Source organism: Leopardus geoffroyi, chromosome A3 (assembly GCF_018350155.1).
Source record: "Leopardus geoffroyi isolate Oge1 chromosome A3, O.geoffroyi_Oge1_pat1.0, whole genome shotgun sequence".
Lineage (NCBI taxonomy): Eukaryota > Metazoa > Chordata > Mammalia > Carnivora > Felidae > Leopardus > Leopardus geoffroyi.
The window spans coordinates 124,375,077-124,395,546 of NC_059336.1; the positions used below are offsets into that span (position 1 = coordinate 124,375,077).

The 20,470-nt window shown below is 42.9% G+C and overlaps 1 protein-coding gene across 2 annotated transcripts in view; it reads left to right on the forward strand.

Moving 5' to 3' along the window:
* The window catches only part of LDAH (lipid droplet associated hydrolase), a 112,439-nt gene extending 92,862 nt beyond the window's left edge, over window positions 1-19,577 (forward strand). For both annotated transcript variants that reach the window (XM_045447604.1, XM_045447605.1), the window contains exons 7-8: window positions 17,103-18,710; window positions 18,973-19,577. In XM_045447604.1, coding sequence (XP_045303560.1) covers window positions 17,103-17,327 — 225 coding nt within the window. In that variant the 3' untranslated portion in view covers window positions 17,328-18,710; window positions 18,973-19,577. The remainder of the gene's footprint in view (window positions 1-17,102; window positions 18,711-18,972) is intronic.
* The last annotated feature ends 893 nt before the right edge of the window (window positions 19,578-20,470 follow it).

The following is a 20,470-nucleotide window of genomic DNA, read 5'->3' on the forward strand; positions in this document are numbered from 1 at the left end:
ATAATATTTATAGAATAAATGAGTTATATTAACATGTGAGTAAAACACTGGTCAAGAACTGACATCACTATGACCTGTTGACTCAGCTTGTCTTTCTTTATTCCCCAGTGCATTAGAGTAGGAGTGTCCAGCTCTTACCCCAAGACCAGATTTCTATACAAGCAGATGCAGAAAGGCCAAGATTGAAATATTTAGTACTTGGGAGTTACTGCTGCAAGTTAGCTAGAGTCTTACACGAACACATTTGGAAGCACCAGACCCTGAAACTGTGAGGGTGCCATGGTTTAGAATATGTCTCAGTACCCTAGAATTTAGGTGGCCCTGGTACTCCCATGGCATCACTTGTCTGTCTCTTCATCCTGAATAGGATAGAGCTGCACTGTCTAAATAGGATAGCCGCCAGCCACATGTGGTTTCTTGTGGCTGGTCTGAAAGGAGATGTGCAATGAGGGTAACATACACATTGGATTTCAGAAACTTAGTACCCAAAAGGGGTACATGTTGAAATGATAATATTTTAGACCACTGAATTAATAAATAAAATAGATTATTAAAAGTAATTTCATCCATTCCTTTATGCTTTTTAGTATAGTTACTAGAAAATTTTAAATTACATTGTGCCCTTATGTTTCTGTTGGGCCGTGCTAACCCAGAGCTTTATAGTCAGTGCTGAACTGTGGCATCTGCTGGGTATAATGCAGCACCCTTACTGAGTGGCCACAAATAGGGCCCGGGAGCCTACAGTCTACAAGTAAAATTTTAGATACCCCACCCCAGGTTTAGAATGTCTTTATAAGCTTTGAGACTTTGACTTAAACTTGCCACAGTGTTAATTCGTATTTCTAGAACCTCCCAATACACTTATCTTAAAGCATGAAATGTACATATGTTCTTTCAAAAAGTATTCTCAGAGTATTGATCTATAGTAGCTTCACTCAGAGAGAAGACTTTTGAAAATCTGTGTTTGTCTTAACGGCCACAGTGGTCATCTTTTTCTAAAATAGCATTTGGCTAGAGACTGAAATTTTGAAGCCAGAAGGAAACCCTCACTAGCTGAATGGAGGAGGTTGGGGCCTCAGAAGGACACTCTCTCCAGGCCTTTCAGCTGTTTCCAGTCATTGAAGGATGTAAAAATTCAAGAAAAACAGTATTTTATTTTTCAGCTAGATTATAAGTGAATTTGTTTCAAAAAAGCATTTAAGTTCTCAAGGCTAGAAGTTCATAAAAACAACTCAATTCCCAGTTAATAATAAGACTGGCAGAAGCTCACTTCCAAAATTCACACTTGCTGAATGACTAGACCCGTCATGTGTCGAAGCCCATCTTACCACCTGTGTAAGCCAGCTGCTGTAAAATACTCATCATTTCGGGATTCTGTTTGTATGTTGTTCTCAGAAAGAGGTCAAAAGAAGGTGCTAACTTATTCCTGTCCTAAGTTAAATCCATATGCAAGTGTAATCATTCCCAGATCGAAGTCTGCTTACGGTAACTGTGGGAGCACTGTAAGTTTCCTGAAACTTTCAGGAGAGAAATACGGGAGTATAATGGTAGATGGCAGGCATTTCAAGGTTAATATTAACACAGTCACAAGAATAAACTTTTCCAACTACGGAAAACTGTTTTGTTTTGTTTTTAAGATAGCATTAAATGTGCTTGTGGAATTTTGGAAAGTAAAGCATTGTTTAGTTTAATGATGCAAAACTACTTTGCAGTTCATTGATTATCATTTGTACCGGCTAAGTTTGATCTCTCCACTAGAATAATATAGTTGCAATTCCTAAGTGAAACGAGGTACAGAGAGACAGGAAGTTTATTGCAACTTTTTTTCCGTAATGAAAAAAGAGGAAACATGCTGTAATTTAATATTGGTAAAAGTTGAATCAACATATGTTTCAGTCTTGCTTGAGAAAATAAGGAAACTTGAAAGGGTACATACTTTTAGGAAGATGGTGGGCAATGCCTCTTGCCTTCCAAACACCCTGATAAGTAGTTCAGCTTGAAAACCGATTTCCAAGACTAGACATATCCCTTTTTAGATACTCTAGTCAAGGATACCCAGTTCCATTTCAGCCCAAACATATATGTTCAAAAACTTCATACCTATCCAGGGCTTCCCTTCCAGGGAAGGGCTTCCCTTCCAGCCCTTCCAGGGCTACCTTCCAGTGTGAAGACTTTTTGAGCCATATATTTTGTTACAGAGATCTTATAGTGTGTCTCAAATATTCCACTAATTTAAGACAGTTCTAAAACACGCATCTTTGTGCCATCCAGTCAGGAAGCCACAAGAAAGTTAGTCTAAAAATAGTCTCTCTGCTACATCATGTGGATGGCTTTTGGATTCTTTCTCATCTTCTAGAAAACTATCATCACCAGGCTTTGGTTCTAAATTCAAATTTTCTACCACTGGATTTCCATTGTCCACATGAAGAGAACTTTTTATCTTCTTGAGGAAACTGGACCTTTTTAACTATGAAAAATCCACCAGGCTGATTGCCTGCCTGCCTGCCTTCCCTCCCAACCTCCCTCCCAGGTCTAGAGACTTTATATACAGTATCAGACAGTTATGTTTATTAGCAGTGCTTTAATACTACATAAAATTATGTCCCTTTCCTGAAGCAAATATACCAGACTCAGAGTTATTGCCAAAAGACTATACTGTGTCCTTTGGCATCATAGGTTGTGTTCTTTCTTCACCTGACTGAATCCTATCTGCCCTTTAAAGTTCATTTATTTAGGGGCACCTGGGTGGCCCAGTCAGTAGAGCATCTGATTCTTGATTTTGGCTCAGGTCAGGATCTCATGATCCGTGAGGATTCATGAGTTCGAGTCTCACGTCCAGCTTCACACTGACAACACAGAGCCTGCTTGGGATTCTGTTCCTCCCCCTCTTCTGCTCAAGCTGCTGTTCTCTCTCAAAATAAATAAACTTTAAAATGCATATATTAAAAAATAAAGTTTATTTATTTATTTGGAGAGAGAGAGGCAAGAAAGAGGGAGAGAGAGAATCCCAAGGAGGTTCCATGCTGTCAGTGTAGAGCCTGACATGAGACTCAGTCCCATGAAACGGGAGATCATGACCTGCGCCAAAATCAAGAGTCAGACACTTAACTGACTGAGCCACCCAGGCACCTCTGGATCTTATCCATCCTTTAAAACCTGGCTCCATTGTCATCTCCAGGAGGCTTTCCCAGCCCCTGGTTTTGGTTAGGTGTCCCTCTCCCAGTTCACCTGGCTCCCTGTGTAAAGTTACAATATTACATTTATCACAGAGTATTCAAATGGTCGGTTTGCCCTTTCCTCCACCTGCAGGTCAGGAACTGTGTTTTTCTCATCTCGATATCTCTAAGACTCAGCACGATGTACGATACCTGCTGAGTAATCAACAAATGCGTACTGGATGGATGGATGGGGAAGCCACTAGGGTAGAGAGTCTAAGTCTTCCCTGTGCCATGCGTCTCTTTGGCTCTCTCATGTGTGGACCCCTACGCAAAATAATTTGTCTAAGTGCATAAAATAAATACATGAAATTACTATAAAAAAGCAATTATATTGAAGTATATTTATCAAAATAACTTAAAAACAAATTTGTGATACATAGTATACATACCTTTATTAACACATTAAATAGTGACATATAATAGCAGTCAGAATTAATACTGAAAACGTTTATTTTGAGAGAGAGCATGTGTGTGAGTGAGGGAGGGGCAGAGAGAAAGGAAGAGAGAGAATCCTAAGTAGTCTCTGCCCTGACATCGACAGCAAGGAGCCCGATGCACAGCCCAATCTCACAGACTGTGAGGTCATGACTTGAGCCGAAATCAAGAGTCAGATGCTTAACTGACTGAGCCACCCAGGGTAAATTTATAGCAATGAGCATAAATAATTTTTTAGTTATCCTCAACAAGTTTACTGCGATTTGAGAATTTCCGTAATTTTATAGGTGATAAAATATAGGTGTTACTCATACTATTATCATTTATTGCCTGCATACATAATTGAAGGAAATACTAAATTATAGTTAGAGGTTAGCAAAAGTAAAGATGTCATCTTTTTCCCAAGCAAGTGTACGTTACCCCTCCCCCACTGCCACTTCTATACAAACCCACATGGACCCAGAGACCCCAGTGAAGAAGCCCTTCCTTGGAGACACTAGAATATAGGTTAGGCAGCACGGTGTTGTGGCTTGCGCACTGGCCTGAAAACAAGAAGCCATGAGATGTTACACTAAAAAGACTAGATTATTTTGAGATGCTAGGGAGCCATTGTAGGGTTTAAGTAAGGAGTGATATTCACAATGTTTGACAACCATATGACACAGCCATTGACCCATCAGAGCATGTGCCATCTGTGAACAGCCAGCCAGTTGAGAGCTACCAGTTCACATCAGTCAGCCCTAGGAGTGTGGCTAGATTAACAAATGAGAGGGATTATTTTGGGGGAACATACGGAAAATATGGGATAAGAATGAAATTTGAGGTAGGGAGATCATTCAGAAGGCTTTAACAAGGACTCAGGCAGTGGGATGGGGGTGGAAAGGAGGTAAGATAGGGAAGATTTAGGAAGTAGAAGAACTTAGTACTTGGGAGCAGACTCTGTAACTACTGACCTGTGTTGCTGTGGGCCAGCGTAAAGGTGCCCTTCATGTGTGCACGTTAGTTCACTGATTAAAGTTTTGAGTCTATAACAAAAAACAACAGCACTTAGTACTAAGTGAAAGAATGAGAGAATGGAGGTGGAAGAATCTCAGATTATTTCTCTGTATTTAGATTGATAACAAGATAGGGAAGGAGGATCAGCTAGTTGGGGGAGGTGGTTGAGAGAGTAGTTGATTTGGGTACTTTGTTTGAGATACCTGTGGACACCCAAGTGGGCACATGTCTGGCAGGTAGCTGGCCGTACGGTGTGAAACTTAGAACGGTAGTCCGGGCTGAATTTTGATTTGGAAACGGTAAGGATAGATTTGAAGCCATGAGCTCGGGTAATAGTAAGAAAAGGAAGTAGTAGGTGGAGAGAAGACATCTAAAGATTGACCCTTGGGGAACACAGCTTAAAAGGTTGGGAGGAAGTAGAGCGGCTAATGGATGAGACGGGAGGGGGAGGGACAAGAATGAGAACCAGAATAGAAATAACCCCAAGGAAGAGAATCAACTGTACGTCTTTGCCACTCCTGTCCCAATTCTTTGGAGAACCCCTGGGGTATGTTCTGCGTTAGGAGGCACCTGGTGTGTCTGAGGCAAATAGGTCAACATTCGTGTGTTCTGCCCTTGTTCTAAACTGTACGAGAATGTATGTCTCATTCACAGAAAAGTGAATTCGTGTTTGGTTTAGAAACTTGAAGTTTTCATTTAAAACTCACTTAGGAGGGAAATTCTAAACTGCCGTGACCATCTCTGGCCTCGGCAAATGGAAACAGCTGGTGTGTGCTACTGCCAGACGGAATCTGGGCATCACTGCCGGTCAGCAAGGGTCTAAAATTGTTCCCGGCGAGAACACACGAGGTGCAGCTTTCTGACAAAGGCAGACAGCAGTAGAAGGGCCGCCCTGCGCCCAGAGAGCCAGGCCAGGGTGACAGTGTTGTTTGGGAAAAGGGGCAAAGTGCCCTCAGGAACAGGAACCCCTCTGCTACGGCTTTTTCCCCATCCTGCTTAGCCCACCCGAGCCCAGAGGTGCATGTTGCCTTTGGGAACAAACGTTGTGCAGTTGTTTGCAGATTCGGGCATGCAAATCCTTCAGACATGCACACGTCCTGCTTAGCGGAGCATGGGAAGTGCTGCCTGGACCTACTAACCAGGTCTGCTTTCCGCCATGCCTCGGTCTGAAACTGATTGTGTTAGTTCTGCCTGTCTCATTTGAAGCCTGTTCAGAATGTCATAATCATCCTGGAAATACATAGGCTTGTTTTTATGTCAATCGTTTTGACCTTGAGAGCTTCATGTTACGTACGTGTGTGAGCACACCCTGAGTGCTCAAGTGAAGAGTGATTGAAAGGGGTGGGTGTGCACTGGGGAGCAGAGTCTTCTCCTGGCCTGGGGTTCAAACTCCAGGTCCACCACTTGCTCACTTATGTGACCTTGGTTAAGCTACTTGACCTCACTCTGTCTCCTTTCTCATCAATAAAATGGTCTAGTAATAGCATCTAGTACTATACATTTGTTCCAAAAATATAATGCTATAATTCATATAAAGACCTTTTAAGAGTATCTGGCATGCCCTAAGCATTCCGCTAGAAGTTTATTAATATTATTACAAATTTAGTCATACCCTAGATGTGCCTCTGAGTGCTTTAAAAAGACTATTTGCTTAACTTCTCCTCCCCCCACACACTTCTTCCTAGATGTTTTCAGTTCATCCTATAGTTAAAGATTTCGGTAATACTAAATATATAGCCAAGAGACCCTGGAATGCCCCAGTCCCATTCTAGATCCCAGCCACTGCTCCCCTTGAGATGCCCGAGGGAGATGTTGAACAGGAATGAACAGTGGTGAAGGAAGGCATAGGAGCACTTAATCTTTACCAGGACTTGGGCCAGTACCCTCGTGCAGAAGATTCAGATGAGCTGAAGGTCCTAAACAGGACCCTTCAGCACATCTGCCAGTTTCCTGAGGCATATGACCAGGGGGAAACACAAACACAAGGGGATAGATTTGTTCCCGATGCCTTATACTCTGTAGCCTCACCAGAGGGAAATTGATGCCTCAGGTCAGCTTTGTACTCTAGTCCCAGGTAAGAAAGAGACAAAGCTAATCACTGGCTGGTCCAGCGCCTTCTTTTTGGGAGTAGGTGGGTTCTGACCCTTTACGCCTGCATTTAACACGGAAAGGAAAGAGCTCCACTTCGCAAGTCTGTTGGTTGCACAGTCATTCCAGCCACTGGAGAGGGGTCCGGTCAATAACCCGCCAGCCCTCACCTCCTCCTTGGGTGGCTTGATTTCCACCTGCTCCCCAAGGTGCCTGCAGAAGGGAGAGGGCTCAGTGGTCTTGCCCCCATCCTCAGCCACTTTTCTTAATCTTTGGGGATTTTAATTCTCATGTTTTCAAGAATGGTAATTGAGCCAATTCTGGATAAAAGGAAGAAAGGAAACAAGGTAAATTGGAAAATGAATTTCCTAAACTGCCTCCCTTTCTTTAACAACTCTTCAAGTTCCTAAAAATGGTTGCTTGGAAAGACTTGCAGTGAAATTGTAAAAGTTTGAGGCTGCTCTGTTCCCAGGAGGAATATGATTTTTAAATAACTGAAATGAAGAGGCTTATGTTACAAAACAGGTCTCCTTCACAGGTGCCGGGTCTGACTTTGGGGAGGGGATGAGCAGCAAGCAACCTGTTTTGGATTCTCCCCAGGGGTGGGATACAGTGCAGGAGGGTTAGTACCTGAGCCTGGGAAAGCTGGAGGGGGGTGAAAACAGGGAAAAAAAGGCAGGACAGGGAGATCTCGCTGGGAAGTACCTAAATGTGTGTGGGTACTAATTTGACCTCTCTGTAAGCAGCTTGCTGCCCTATATCTGATCTTTTGCTTTTTTGATCAAAAACAAAATAGGGGCGCCTGGGTGGCGCAGTCGGTTGAGCGTCCGACTTCAGCCAGGTCACGATCTCACGGTCCGGGAGTTCGAGCCCCGCGTCGGGCTCTGGGCTGATGGCTCAGAGCCTGGAGCCTGTTTCCGATTCTGTGTCTCCCTCTCTCTCTGCCCCTCCCCCGTTCATGCTCTGTCTCTCTCTGTCCCCAAAATAAATAAACGTTGAAAAAAAAAATTAAAAAAAAAAAAAAACAAAAAAAAAAAAAAACAAAATAAAAACAAAAAACAAACCCACACCTGTTGGGTGGCAGTTATTTCTGAAAAGGAAATAAAAAGTGGAGAAAGCAGGAATGGCGTAAGTTTTTTGACTTCTCAGAGCACGCTAGAGAATACACGTCTCCTCCCTGAACATCTACACCGTTGCTCCTTGGTTGCTTTCTCAGGGCGGCTGTTTCCCCTGCCATGCGGCTCGAAGGCTCGGGGTACTCTTTCTAAAGAAATCTGCACGTAAACATACTGGGAAGCCTGTTCATTCAGCACCCAGGGAAGCAGTGGGCCTTATCTCCACTCCCAGGGGCTCCCTCTGTGAGCCCTACCAGGAGGGTAGTCTCCGAATGCTGGTGCCATCCTTCATTTTGGAAGATACTCAGCCAGGAATACCCAGATGGTGCTGCAGTGTAGGCTCCAGGTCTCATTTATAAGTCAAGTGGCTGAGCGTCCACTCAGTGAGCGGAGCATGAGTGGTGGCTTGCAGACAGGGGTTGTGCTTCACTGTTTGTTTGGTTGATGACTGATCTTGGATCTTCTAACTAATGTCTTTCCCCATGATCTTTTCACGGGAATACAGTGTGTGTGTGTGTGTGTGTGTGTGTGTGTGTGTGTGTGTGTGTAGAGTGCATGTTTGCTATACATGATAACGTATATAATAACACACTTTGCTTTAGGCTTAAAGAAAGTGTATATTACTTCCATATTTCTTTTAAAATTTTTTTAATGTTTATTTATTTTTGAGAGACGGAGCATGAGTGGAGGAGGGGCAGAGAGAGAGAGAGAGAGAGAGAGAGAGAGAGGGAGACACAGAATCCGAAGCAGGCTTCAGGCTCCGAGCTGTCAGCACAGAACCCGACGCGGGGCTCAAACTCATGAACCGCGAGATCATGATTTGAGCCGAAGTCGGCGCTTACCCGACTGAGCCACTCAGCACCCCTCCATATGTTTTTAATATGAAATTTATTTGTCAAATTGGTTTCCATACAACACTCAGTGCTCATCCCAACAGGTGCCCTCCTCAATGCCCATCACCCACTTTCCCTTCCCCTCCACCCCCCATCAACCCTCAGTTTGTCCTCAGTATTTAAGAGTCTCTTATGGTTTGCCTCCTTCCCTCTCTCTAACTTTTTTTTCCCTCTTCCCCTCGACCCTGGCCTTCTGTTGAGTTTCTCAGGATCCACATATGAGTGAAAACATATGGTATCTTTCTTTCTCTGCCTGACTTATTTCACTTAGCATAACACTCTCCAGTTCCATCCATGTTGCTACAAATGGCCAGATTTCATTCCTTCTCATTGCCAAGTAGTATTCCATTGTATCTATAAACCACATCTTCTTTATCCATTCATCAGTTGATGGATATTTATGCTCTTTCCATAATTTGGCTATTGTTGAAAGTGCTGCCTTAAACATTGGGGTACAAGTGCCCCTAAGCATCAGCACTCCTATATCCCTTGGGTAAATTCCTAGCAGTGCTATTGCTGGGTCATAGGGTAGATCTATTTTTAATTTTTTTAAGAACCTCCACACTGTTTTCCAGAGTGACTGCACCAGTTTGCATTCCCACCAACAGTGTAAGAGGGTTCCTGTTTCTCCACATCCTCTCCAGCATTTATAGTCTCCTGATTTGTTCATTTTAGCCACTCTGACCAGCATGAGGTGGTATCCCAGTGTGGTTTTGATTTGTATTTCCCTGATGAGGAGTGATGTTGAGCATCTTTTCATGTGCCTGTTGGCCATCTGGATGTCTTCTTTAGAAAAGTGTCTATTCATGTCTTCTGCCCATTTCTTCACTGGATTACTTATTTTTTGGGTGTGGAGTTGGTGAGTTCTTTATAGATTTTGGATACTAGCCCTTTATCTGATATGTCATTTGCAAATATCTTCTCCCATTCCATCGGTTGCCTTTTAGTTTTGTTGATTGTTTCCTTTGCAGTGCAGAAGCTTTTTATCTTGATGAGATCCCAATAGTTCATTTTTGCTTTTAATTCCCTTGCTTTTGGAGATGTGTCAAGTAAGAAATTGCTGCGGCTGAGGTCAGAGAGGTTTTTTCCTGCTTTCTCCTCTAGGGTTTTGATGGTTTCCTGTCTCACATTCAGGTCCTTCATCCATTTTGAGTTTCTCTTTATGATTGGTGTAAGAAAGTGGTCCAGTTTCATTATTCTGCATGTTACTGTCCAGTTCTCCCAGCACCATTTGTTAAAGAGATGTCAAGCTTTCACTTTTTGCAGATGGCATGATACTATACATGGAAAACCCGATAGACTCCACCAAAAGTCTGCTAGAATTGATACATGAATTCAGCAAAGTCTCAGGATACAAAACTAATGTACAGAAATCAGTTGTATTCTTATACACTAATAATGAAGCAACAGAAAGACAAAGAAACTGATCCCATTCACAATTGCACCAAGAATCATAAAATACCTAGGAATAATCCTAACCAAAGATGTAAAAGATCTGTATGCTGAAAATTATAGAAAGCTTATGAAGGAAATTGAAGAAGATACAAAGAAATGAAAAAACATTCCGTGCTCATGGATTGGAAGAATAAATATTGTAATGTCAATACTACCCAAACCAATCTACACATTCAATGCAACCCCAATCAAAATTGCACCAGCATTCTTCTTGAAGCTAGAACAAGCAATCCTAAAATTTGTATAGAACCACAAAGTACCCCAAAGAGCCAAAGTAATATTGAAGAAGAAAATCAAAGCAGGAGGCATCACAATCCCAGACTTTAGCCTCTACTACAAAGCTGTAATCATCAAGACAGCATGGTATTGGCACAAAAACAGGCACATAGACCAATGGAATAGAATAGAGACTTCAGAATTGGACCCACAAATGTATGGCCAACAAATCTTTGACAAAGCAGGAAAGAATATCCAATGGAAAAAAAGACAGTCTCTTTACTTCCACATTTTCTGAGCCTGACTTACATCAAAAGCAGCTTATCAGAAGAAAATATATTTTCTCAAAAATTATTTTAAGGTCCTGTGGCTTCTTTTTCCTCTGATCTGAGCACAACTCTCACTGTAGGGAAGAATCTAGACAGATTTTGCCCCCACAGGAGATCCCTTTGTCCTCATTGTTATCACCAGTATAACACCATGTGTCCTTTAAGAGTGCTTACTATATGCCAAGTGCTTGATGTGCTTTGTTTTCTAATCCTTACCACCCCACAAGGTAGCTGTTCTATCCCCACCTTGCTGATGAGGAAACAGGCACAGACAGGCTAAGAAACTAGTCTAAGGGAACAACTAGTGATAGAAGAATGCTAGTGATAGAAGAACCAAAATTCCAGTCTAGGCAGGTATGGCCCAGGGCCCAAGTTCTGCACGCTGCACCATGCTCTCTCCCTGTGACTGCATAATGAACTTGAGCAGTTTCACAGATTATTTTACCATAATAGAACACAAAGGCTTTATGAGAAGCCCTTTCACTCTGAGCATGATGGCCCTGAAGCGCTATTTGCTCCTCTGCTCTAGTCTACACCGTATCATGAAACAGATCGCTCGAAGACCACTTGAAGGGAGGAAGTTCACTTTGTTAAACTGCCAAGAACTAGCTTATACCAAACTTGGCTTTATGATGAATTATATTCTAAGGAGCTTCTAAAATTCAGCTTATGCATGGGGCGCCTGGGTGGCTCAGTCGGTTGAGCGTCCGACTTCGGCTCAGGTCATGATCTCACAGTTTGTGAGTTTGAGCCCCACGTTGGGCTCTATGCTGACAGCTCAGAGCCTGGAGTCTGCCTTGGATTCTGTGTCCCCCTCTCTGCCCCTTCTCCTTCCCTCTCTCTCTCTCTCTCTCTCTCTCTCTCTCTCAAAAATAAACATTAAAAAACTTAAAAATAAATAAATAATATAAAATAAAATTCAGCTTATGCGTAAGGTTAATAAAATGAATGAATGAATGAATGAGGAAGGAAGGAAGAAAGGAAAGAAAGAGAAAGAAAAGAAGTAACGTTCTAAGACTATGAAACACTTTTATTAGGCCTGTGATTCCTATAATGCCTGTAGTCCTCTGGATTGTTGAATAGAGAAAAGTAATAGAAATAGAGATTTTTTTTCCAGCTTTATTGAGATATAATCAAGGTAAAACATTGTATTAATTTAAGGTATACAACATAATGAATGTGATATATGTATATATTGCAAAATGATTACCACAGCAAGTTTAGTTAACATAATCACCTCACATAGTTACAAATTTAAATTTCTTGCTATGAAAGCTTTTAAGATCTGCTGTCTTAGCAACTTTTAAATACACAGTACAGTGCTGCTAACTCTAGTCAGCAGGCCCTGCATTAAACCCCCCAGGGCTTACTCATAACTGGAAGTTTGTACTTTTTGACCCCCTTCACCCAATCCTTCCACCCATCCCCACTGTCCGCCCGTCTCTGGCAACTACCACTCTCCTCTCTGTTTCTATGAGTTCCTTTTTTTGTTAGATTCCACATATAAGTGAAATCATACAGTATTTGTCTTTCTCTGACTTACTTCACTTAGCATAACGCCTTCAAGGTCCAGCCATATTGTCACAAACAGGATTTCCTTCCTTTTTATGGCTGAATAGTATTCCTCTGTGTGTGTGTGTGTGTGTGTGTGTGTGTGTGTGTGTGTGTCTGTACATCACCAGATAGGGATTCTTGTGGGTTTTTTCATGTTTAATATTTTGAGATATATCATTGAAAGTGATTTTAGTTTGTTATCAGCTAAATCAAATATATAAACTTAGGTCATAAGATGGTTTCTGGTATTTCTTTTGTTCTTAAAATAAATCCTCTGTTAGTAATGCATAAAAGCCAACAACTCAAAATGTGTTCTAAAAAAAGATCTGTTGAGGCACCTGGGTGACCTAGTCGGCTGAGCATCAGACTCTTGATTTCAGCTCAGGTCATGATCCCAGGGTCGTGGGATATAGCCTGCATCGGACTCTGCACTGAGAGCGGAGCCTGCTTAAGATTCTCTCTCTCTCCCCCTCTGGCTGTCCCCTGCTCACCCTCTCACTCGCTCTCTAAAATAAAAAAAGTAAATAAGTATTTTTAAAAGGTTTGTTGACTCCGTCAGGGCAGAATCCAGGCTTTCCTCCTTTGGACTCCAGAAGTACTTTATAGCCTTCTCTGCCTCGTGTGTTTAAGGGCCAGTGTGTACATGCCTGTGTGCTTCCCTAGTCTGGCAGCTTCTCCCGAAGTGAGATTTACTCCCTTGTGAATTTCAACCACTTAGCCAACGCCAGATGGGAAGGAGGGCTAGAGTCATTTTTGGTGAGACTGCTTTGAATCTGTTAGTTTCAGCAGCAAAAAGTGAGAGAAAAAACACCCACATGAGAAAAGACAAACGTGGCTTCTCACTGGTAGCAAACTGCAACAATTTGCAGGGACATAGCTCCTTAGGGGCACGCTGAAATGTTTAAGGAAAATACGTCTGTGAGCACAGGCACTCTAGTAACTATAATGCCACCTTACTGCAGAACACACATGAGGAAAAGCAAAAAGCACAGTCCTGAGAAGTTAAATTTACAAAAACTGGGAAAATTAAATTTTGTGTTTAATAGAGAAACGGATTACTTAACATGACAGCAGTTTGGAAACACGGAATAATTTCCATTCAGTAATGTGTACTTTTTATCAATTCTCACGCATAGCAAAGCTAGTGCCAAGGAGAAATAAAACTACAGGAAACAATTATTTATCTTCTTATAAACCTTTGAATTTAAACGTCCTGCTGATAACCTGAGGTTCTTAGTTAACAGTTCCGGTCATGTCCCAGCAGTTACTACAGCCGTGACACACAGAGCCCCAGAACTCCATAGACTTCGAGAAGGCTGTAAGTGAAGGTTGTTGGGTTTGCTCCTGCCCTTGATTGTCACTCTCAGTTTTCATGGCCAGTTGAAGACCACCCAGTCTTCAGGTTTTGTCTCTTCACAACATGGGTCAGTTCACTGTTAATTGCAAATCATAGTAAAGGGTACAGATTAGGAATGTTGTCTCTGGATTTATACCCCAGCCTTACAACTCACTAATTCTTTGAATTTAAACAACTTAATCTCACTATGCCTCAGTTTCCTTTTCTGTAAAATAAGGATAAAATACCTTCCTCAAGAGTATTGTTGTAAGGACTCAGTGAATATAGAGCTTAACATATTATTCTCAGTTTTTAGCAGTTCATTATTATATGTTGTGATGGTTCTTTGTTTTGACACATCGATAGTATAATAGTATATACACTCTTAACCACCGTGCTTTGGTGTCCAGTTCTTTCTTTCTTTCTGCTTCACCTGTCTCCCCCCACCCCCCACTAGTAGCTCCACACACCCCATACTTTTTCTGTTTCCTGTTTAGGGTTACAGATGCAGAGCCTTCTGCCCAGATCTATTGCCTGTGACTTCTAATCTATAGGGATGGAAAGTATCTTGAGCCAGTGTATATAAAGGCATTAGAATAACCACATGTTTTACTTGTAAGCCAAGATTTTCATAGAAGGCTGCCCTTCAGTGAATATAGTCTGAAGAAAACTTTCAAAACACCCAAGCAAAAAGACCTTACCCCACCATTACTTAGAGATTTAACGAAATACAGCCACTCTAAATGGTTACCGGTCATAGAGGCTTAAGAAGTAAAATTAGATGAACCTATGGGAAATCTGGAATCCTCACTGCTAATGCCATCTTGCACACTTTGTGTTAAGGGTCCTCGGACATGTCTTGGGTAGCTTAACTACTTGGACACAACTTGTCTCTGGATACCCTGAAGTAGGTGTAAGGCCTCTGTAATCCACGTGTGTTATTCCTGCTCAACTGTCCACACCTTCATTCGTGAGGGAAGGGATGGTGTTTCCCAGCCCATCAAGCTGGACTTTTCAATGAAGACATTTTAAGTTGTAATTCCCTCACTGAAAAGTAAATGCTAAACTCTCCAAAGGAATAGTCTCTGAAATATGAGGCAGAAAGCAGCAGCAGGTGCACAGAGTGATGGGGCGCTCCTTGTCAGAGACCCCTGGAGAGCTCTTTCTGCCTTGCTGTCCCTCTAGTTGATCCTTCTACAATAGAGCTTTTCACAAGACTTTGCCAGCTTATGCAGGTGTGAGGGCTGCCAAAGCACCTTTGTCGGCATTCAGGAATCTTAAGGCAAGAGAGTGCACTGGGGCAGAGGAACACACATGACGGTCATGGGCCCAAGTCAGCACTTCCAGATTTCTCAGCACTGTTTCATACTCTGAGGAAGTGCCGAACCACTGGGCATGAGGACTATAACGTACTCGATTTCCTGGATATAATTTAAAAGATTCTTGTGGGTAAGGGTAGGGTATGGTTTAGAGAGAACCTAAAGTTATTAGCCCTATTGGTAGGTAATTAATGCCTGCGGGCAGGGTGTTGCTGGCCAGAATCGTCACGCTCTGCTGGTGGGGTTGCAGCATGGCAGAGCTGTAGAGAGACTGATACCCAGGGGAAGGAGCCAGGCTGCCACCAGGTTCTCTGTCGTCCAGCAACAGAAAGAACTTCATACGCTGCTAAGAGCCATGGCAAAATGAATTTTGGTTTTAGGGGCTTTGGAGTACCCACAAATGGTTGTAGTGAGCAAAACACAGGAGAATGGGAAGAAGAAGTGAGCAGCCTGTGAGCCACAGATCCTTCACAGCTTTCAAAACTAAAACCTCAGGTGACAACCAGAAAGCTGTCTATGAAGTAATTCAAAGTAAGTCTGCAACTCAAGGTTTAGTTGTTAGTAACTGACTCTCTGGAGTAGTCTACATATTTTCCTCTTTAAAGTATTGTTTTAACTGTTCCTTTAAATATTGGTTAAGTCATAAGGTTATTGTAACAAAGACCAGTGTCTTTATCAAAAGAGTCTCCCTTGTCCATATTCAGATAATGGATTTAATGACTGTTAGATCAAAATCACCTAGTGGGCAATAACACATGTGTCCCGCGTCGTCTTCCCGACACACTTTGACTGCTCCCATCTCTCTTTGCCATTGTAGCCAGAGTACGTGACCTACAATGCAGACCTGATCATGTCACTTCATTGTGTGAAGTCTTTTGTTAGCTCTTATCAGGTTTCCCCCACTATCCAAAAGTAGAGCGTTCCTGTAAAACCTTTTATAAGTTGAAGTGGCGTAAAGCAAAGAAGTAATTACCTTAATTTATATGGAAAATTTTTTGAGTGTTCCCAGACCCAAAAAATAACCTCTCTTAGGCTTTTCAGATACTTTAGGACACATCATGCTAGTGGGTGCCCAAAATAAATCCAGGTAAAGCCCAGATGCTTGCAGCCACAGTTCAAAGCTATGGTGGCTTGATGTGAAATGTAGTTCCAGGGGAAGGAGCGTGGTGGAGCCACTCCCTCTTCCAGGTGTGCGCTGCCTCTGTACCTGCCCACTGCCAAACAAACACTGAACACTATTTTTGCTTTTAGCTTTTGTTCATAAAAATGAAAATCCACTTTGGGTGTCTTTCGTTTAGCGAAAACAGATGCTAACTTAGGTGTTTCATAAAAGCAAAGTGGCATAACATGAACTTTGGAAAAGCAGGGGATACCTGTATGTGCATATATACGTATGTACCCATGCACATATACACATTCGTGTATATACGTACATACACATATTTGTGCGCATGTGTGTGTGTGTGTGTGTGTGTCATGGGCAGGTATAGATCAGTATCCAGTAAGGGTCTTAGTAATGTCTTAAAGGAGGCTCTGTCTCCATGCAGCTGCTTGCTGTCACCTGAAGCATGATTATATCACCTGCCCACTGAATCTGCATACTCTCCTGCTGCATGGAGCCTATTCAGAAATGTTACAGACACTCTCAGGATTCTGATCACTTTCCGTCTGCTACATTGAGAAGCCTGAGTCTCTCTACTTCATCTTTGGATGCATTCAACAAACATATCCATATGTCTACCCTGTGGCTGCGTGAAAACTGTGAAGTGTGTATGAATGGTCACTAGTCCTTCAGCGATCATGTCTCAGTCACTCCTCCCTGTCCTCCACAGCCATCTCTCCAGTGTCCATCCCAGCCTCAATGTACACAACTTTGCTGGCATGTCCTTTTAGTGAATCATGGGGAATCTATCACACAAGACTCTCCCTATGTGGGGATGGGTTTCTTTCCATCAGATGCCTCTTAATTCACTCTCATAAACCATCAAGGTCACTTCCTTAAGAGAGCCATGGTCTGGAGGGAGGCTTGCAGCTATCTTATAGGGCCAGGTACAGGGGCTGTTACCAGAGCATTGCAGGTTGCTGGTGTCATGTTTGTGTTGGCAGAGGAAGTGTTTTCTAATAAAATGTTTTTGTCTTGTCTTTTAGCTTACATTTTACTATGGTACTATGGATGCTTGGTGTCCAACAAAATACTATGAAGACATCAAGAAAGATTTTCCAGAAGGAGATATTCGACTCTGCGAGAAAAAATTACCTCATGCTTTTATCATCCATTTTTACGGAGAAATGGCTGGCATGGTAGCTGACTGGCTAAAGGATGATCTGTCCAAAATAGAAGCCCTGACACATGGAAGCGTCACTGACAGCTAGTACATAGCAGTGGTAGGTGTGCTGTCTCTTAGTAGTTAGTAGTGTACTTAGTAGGTAAGTGTCCGGTGTTAATGTCTGATACTAGAAGACTTGGCTTGCTGTCAGCTCCGAGCTAGCTCCCCACACTACAGACTGAAGTAAGCCCAGTTGGTGAAATATGCCATAGGCTTAACAGAAACATTCTCCAAGACTCAGGGAACACAGTGATCAGTGATCTAAACAAGACCTTTTCTGTTTGCACGGGATACCCAGTTGGCACTATGCAGTTTATTCTAGTGGGCAGGATCCTTGCAGACAAAAGGAGGTCTAAATTCAGTTGGTTTTAATTGAGTTACCTTGTAGAACAGGCTCTCCTAGAGGAAATTACAAAAATGTAAAAGAGATCAGTGAATGCTAAGTGTATAGTCAGAAATGTAAGTGTATGTGATCATGAGGACGCACATTCCAATAGCAGGAAGTGATGACTAGTGGGTCTTGGCAGTGGACCTGGGTCTCCCTTAAGGACAGGAGCTAGAGATCAGCCCGGACTAACTTTGTACAGGTCCTGGCTGAGCTCATCAGAATCAGACTGGATGCCAGGCCAGCCTGCAGGACCTCCCCCAACCCCCCGCTCCGACCTGTTACTACCTTGCGTTGGGTCACAGGCCCCCAGCGGGGCCAACATCAGGGGAGGTACTGCTTGTCTCCATCTCTAAAAAGCTTCTCTGAGGAGTGAGACTTCCTGATCTTCCTGCATTACACAGAGAATAAAGTTCACCAGACATTCCACTGGTGAAGGAACCAGGAAGAGCTGTTGAAGGATCCTGACTGAGCCTCCTGCCGCAAGACAGCCAGCAAGCTCTGTGCTGAGCCTGCCAGGTTGTGAGCTCGCTGCAGGCTCCTCTTCTGCAGGGCCCGGATGGGGAGGCCCCGGGTTGTCCAAAGCCAGTCTGTACCTGCCTTGTGGACTTGCCCCTTCTGTGTTTTTTCCAATAAAACTACACTGAGGGCCAGCTATGAGCTAAGTACTGTGCTAGGCATTGAGGATAGAGTGCTTAGCTATGCCATGATTCTTTTCTTCTGCAAATCGTCCAGTAAGTAATTTTTGAGAGGGCATCTTTCAATTGCTGAATAGAGAAGGACCATAAATGAGTTCTATATTTCTGCCTTGGCTTTGTGAGTTGGAAAGAAGTTATTTTACTAATGAACCAAAACAATCCATTAAATTATGTGAATTCACCTTCTCTGGATGCCTTGAGGACCAGTAAAGAAGAAGCTTGTTCTCCAGCCTAGAACAGGCCCACAATATTTCTGCCTTCCCTAAAATGACTCAATCCTGGGATCCTAGGAGCCAATAAATCCCACTGACAGCAGTAATAGTTGACAGTTGATCAAAAACATTCAGTTTTGGGGCGCCTGGGTGGCGCAGTCGGTTAAGCGTCCGACTTCAGCCAGGTCACGATCTCGCGGTCTGTGAGTTCGAGCCCCGCGTCGGGCTCTGGGCTGATGGCTCAGAGCCTGGAGCCTGTTTCCGATTCTGTGTCTCCCTCTCTCTCTGCCCCTCCCCCGTTCATGCTCTGTCTCTCTCTGTCCCAAAAATAAATAAACGTTGAAAAAAAAATTTAAAAAAAAAAAAAAATAAAAAAATAAAGAAAAAAACATTCAGTTTTTTTCCTAGAGGAGACCCCTCATGGCGTTATCATTCCGAAAGAACAATAGAATGTTGTCCTTCCTTTCAAAGTCTAAAGCCCCCTGATGAAAGCTTCAGCTCTGATATGCTGCCAACCCAGTGGTGAGGGTTGAACGAGTTACTGTCCCTTGGCATGGCATCTGCATCAGAGCAAATGACTTCTCAGAGGGGAAGAGCCAAGTGCTCCTGGCCCCGGAGATAAACCAGGAGACACAAAGGCCACTGGCATAGGGCTACACACGAAATCCTGATTGGCCGCTGTGTGGGTGGGCCTTCTGGAAATCTGGTGTCAGAAGCTCAGATTCACGGCTCTGAACTGCTTGTACATAGGAGATGCTCATAGTACTAACTTTGAAGCCCTTGACCAAGTCCTGGTGAATCACACCTACTCAGAAAATAATAGCATCGCCAGCTCCTTTCAGCATTAGTTTGTATTACTCTGTCCGTATATATGACATTGTGTCTTATGGTGGTTTTTCAGAGCTTAAATAAATGATGAAAAGTAGAAGATACGGGCTCATTTTCTGTTTATCATCTAATCGCCAAATGAATTTTCAAAATAAATGTTTAACCAACACTTAGAACTGCCTGGCCTGACCTCTGTATGGGGGGCGGGGGTGCATGGTACCGTCTGAACAGGCCTCCTGAGTTAGACTTGGACCCAAGTCTCTCTGTTGGATTTTCTCATTCCTCCTTTTAGAGAAGAATCTGATTTCAGGAGATTGGAGTTCATTTCCTTAGGAATTAAACAAAGCACTGAATATTTCCATGCATATATATGACATGATAAGGTATACAGGAACTCTGGAGGCCTTGTCACCTGTGTGATTTTTAGACAACTTTCTCTAATTTCTCCGTGCATCAGTGTCCTCACTTAAAAGATAGGATTAATGGGGCGCCTGGGTGGCCGGTTGAGCATCCAACTTGGGCTCAGGTCATGATCTTATGGTTCATGAGGTTGAGCCCCATGTCAGGCTCTGTGCTGACAGCTCTGAGCCTGGAGCCAACTTCAGAGTCTGTTGTCTCCTTCTCTCTCTGCCCCTCCCCCACTAACATTGTGTGTGTGTGTGTGTGTGTGTGTGTGTGTGTGTGTGTCTCAAAAATAAACATTAAAAAAAGTATATTTTGCTTCATATGGGTTTATCTAGTGCTGAGTGAAAAGTCTAAGCTGGAGTCATGACCAGTGGCCTTGGCCAGGCTGCTCTGGGCCAGGGGACAGAGAGAATCTCCAGAGGCAGTTCCTGGGGCTCTCATGTTCGAGGTGGCCAGGCACCTCTCACCATCCACTTCTCCACCCAACCCTTGGAGAGCCAGGGACCTCTAAAGGCTTGATTTTTTTTATTCACCCTACATTATATTAAAATTAATTCCATATTAGACTAAAAAGACATGATAACTTAATGCAATGCTTGATTCTGAATTAGATGCTTTCTTTAAAAACATTGTTGGGAAGTTTGCACAACTTGACTGGGAT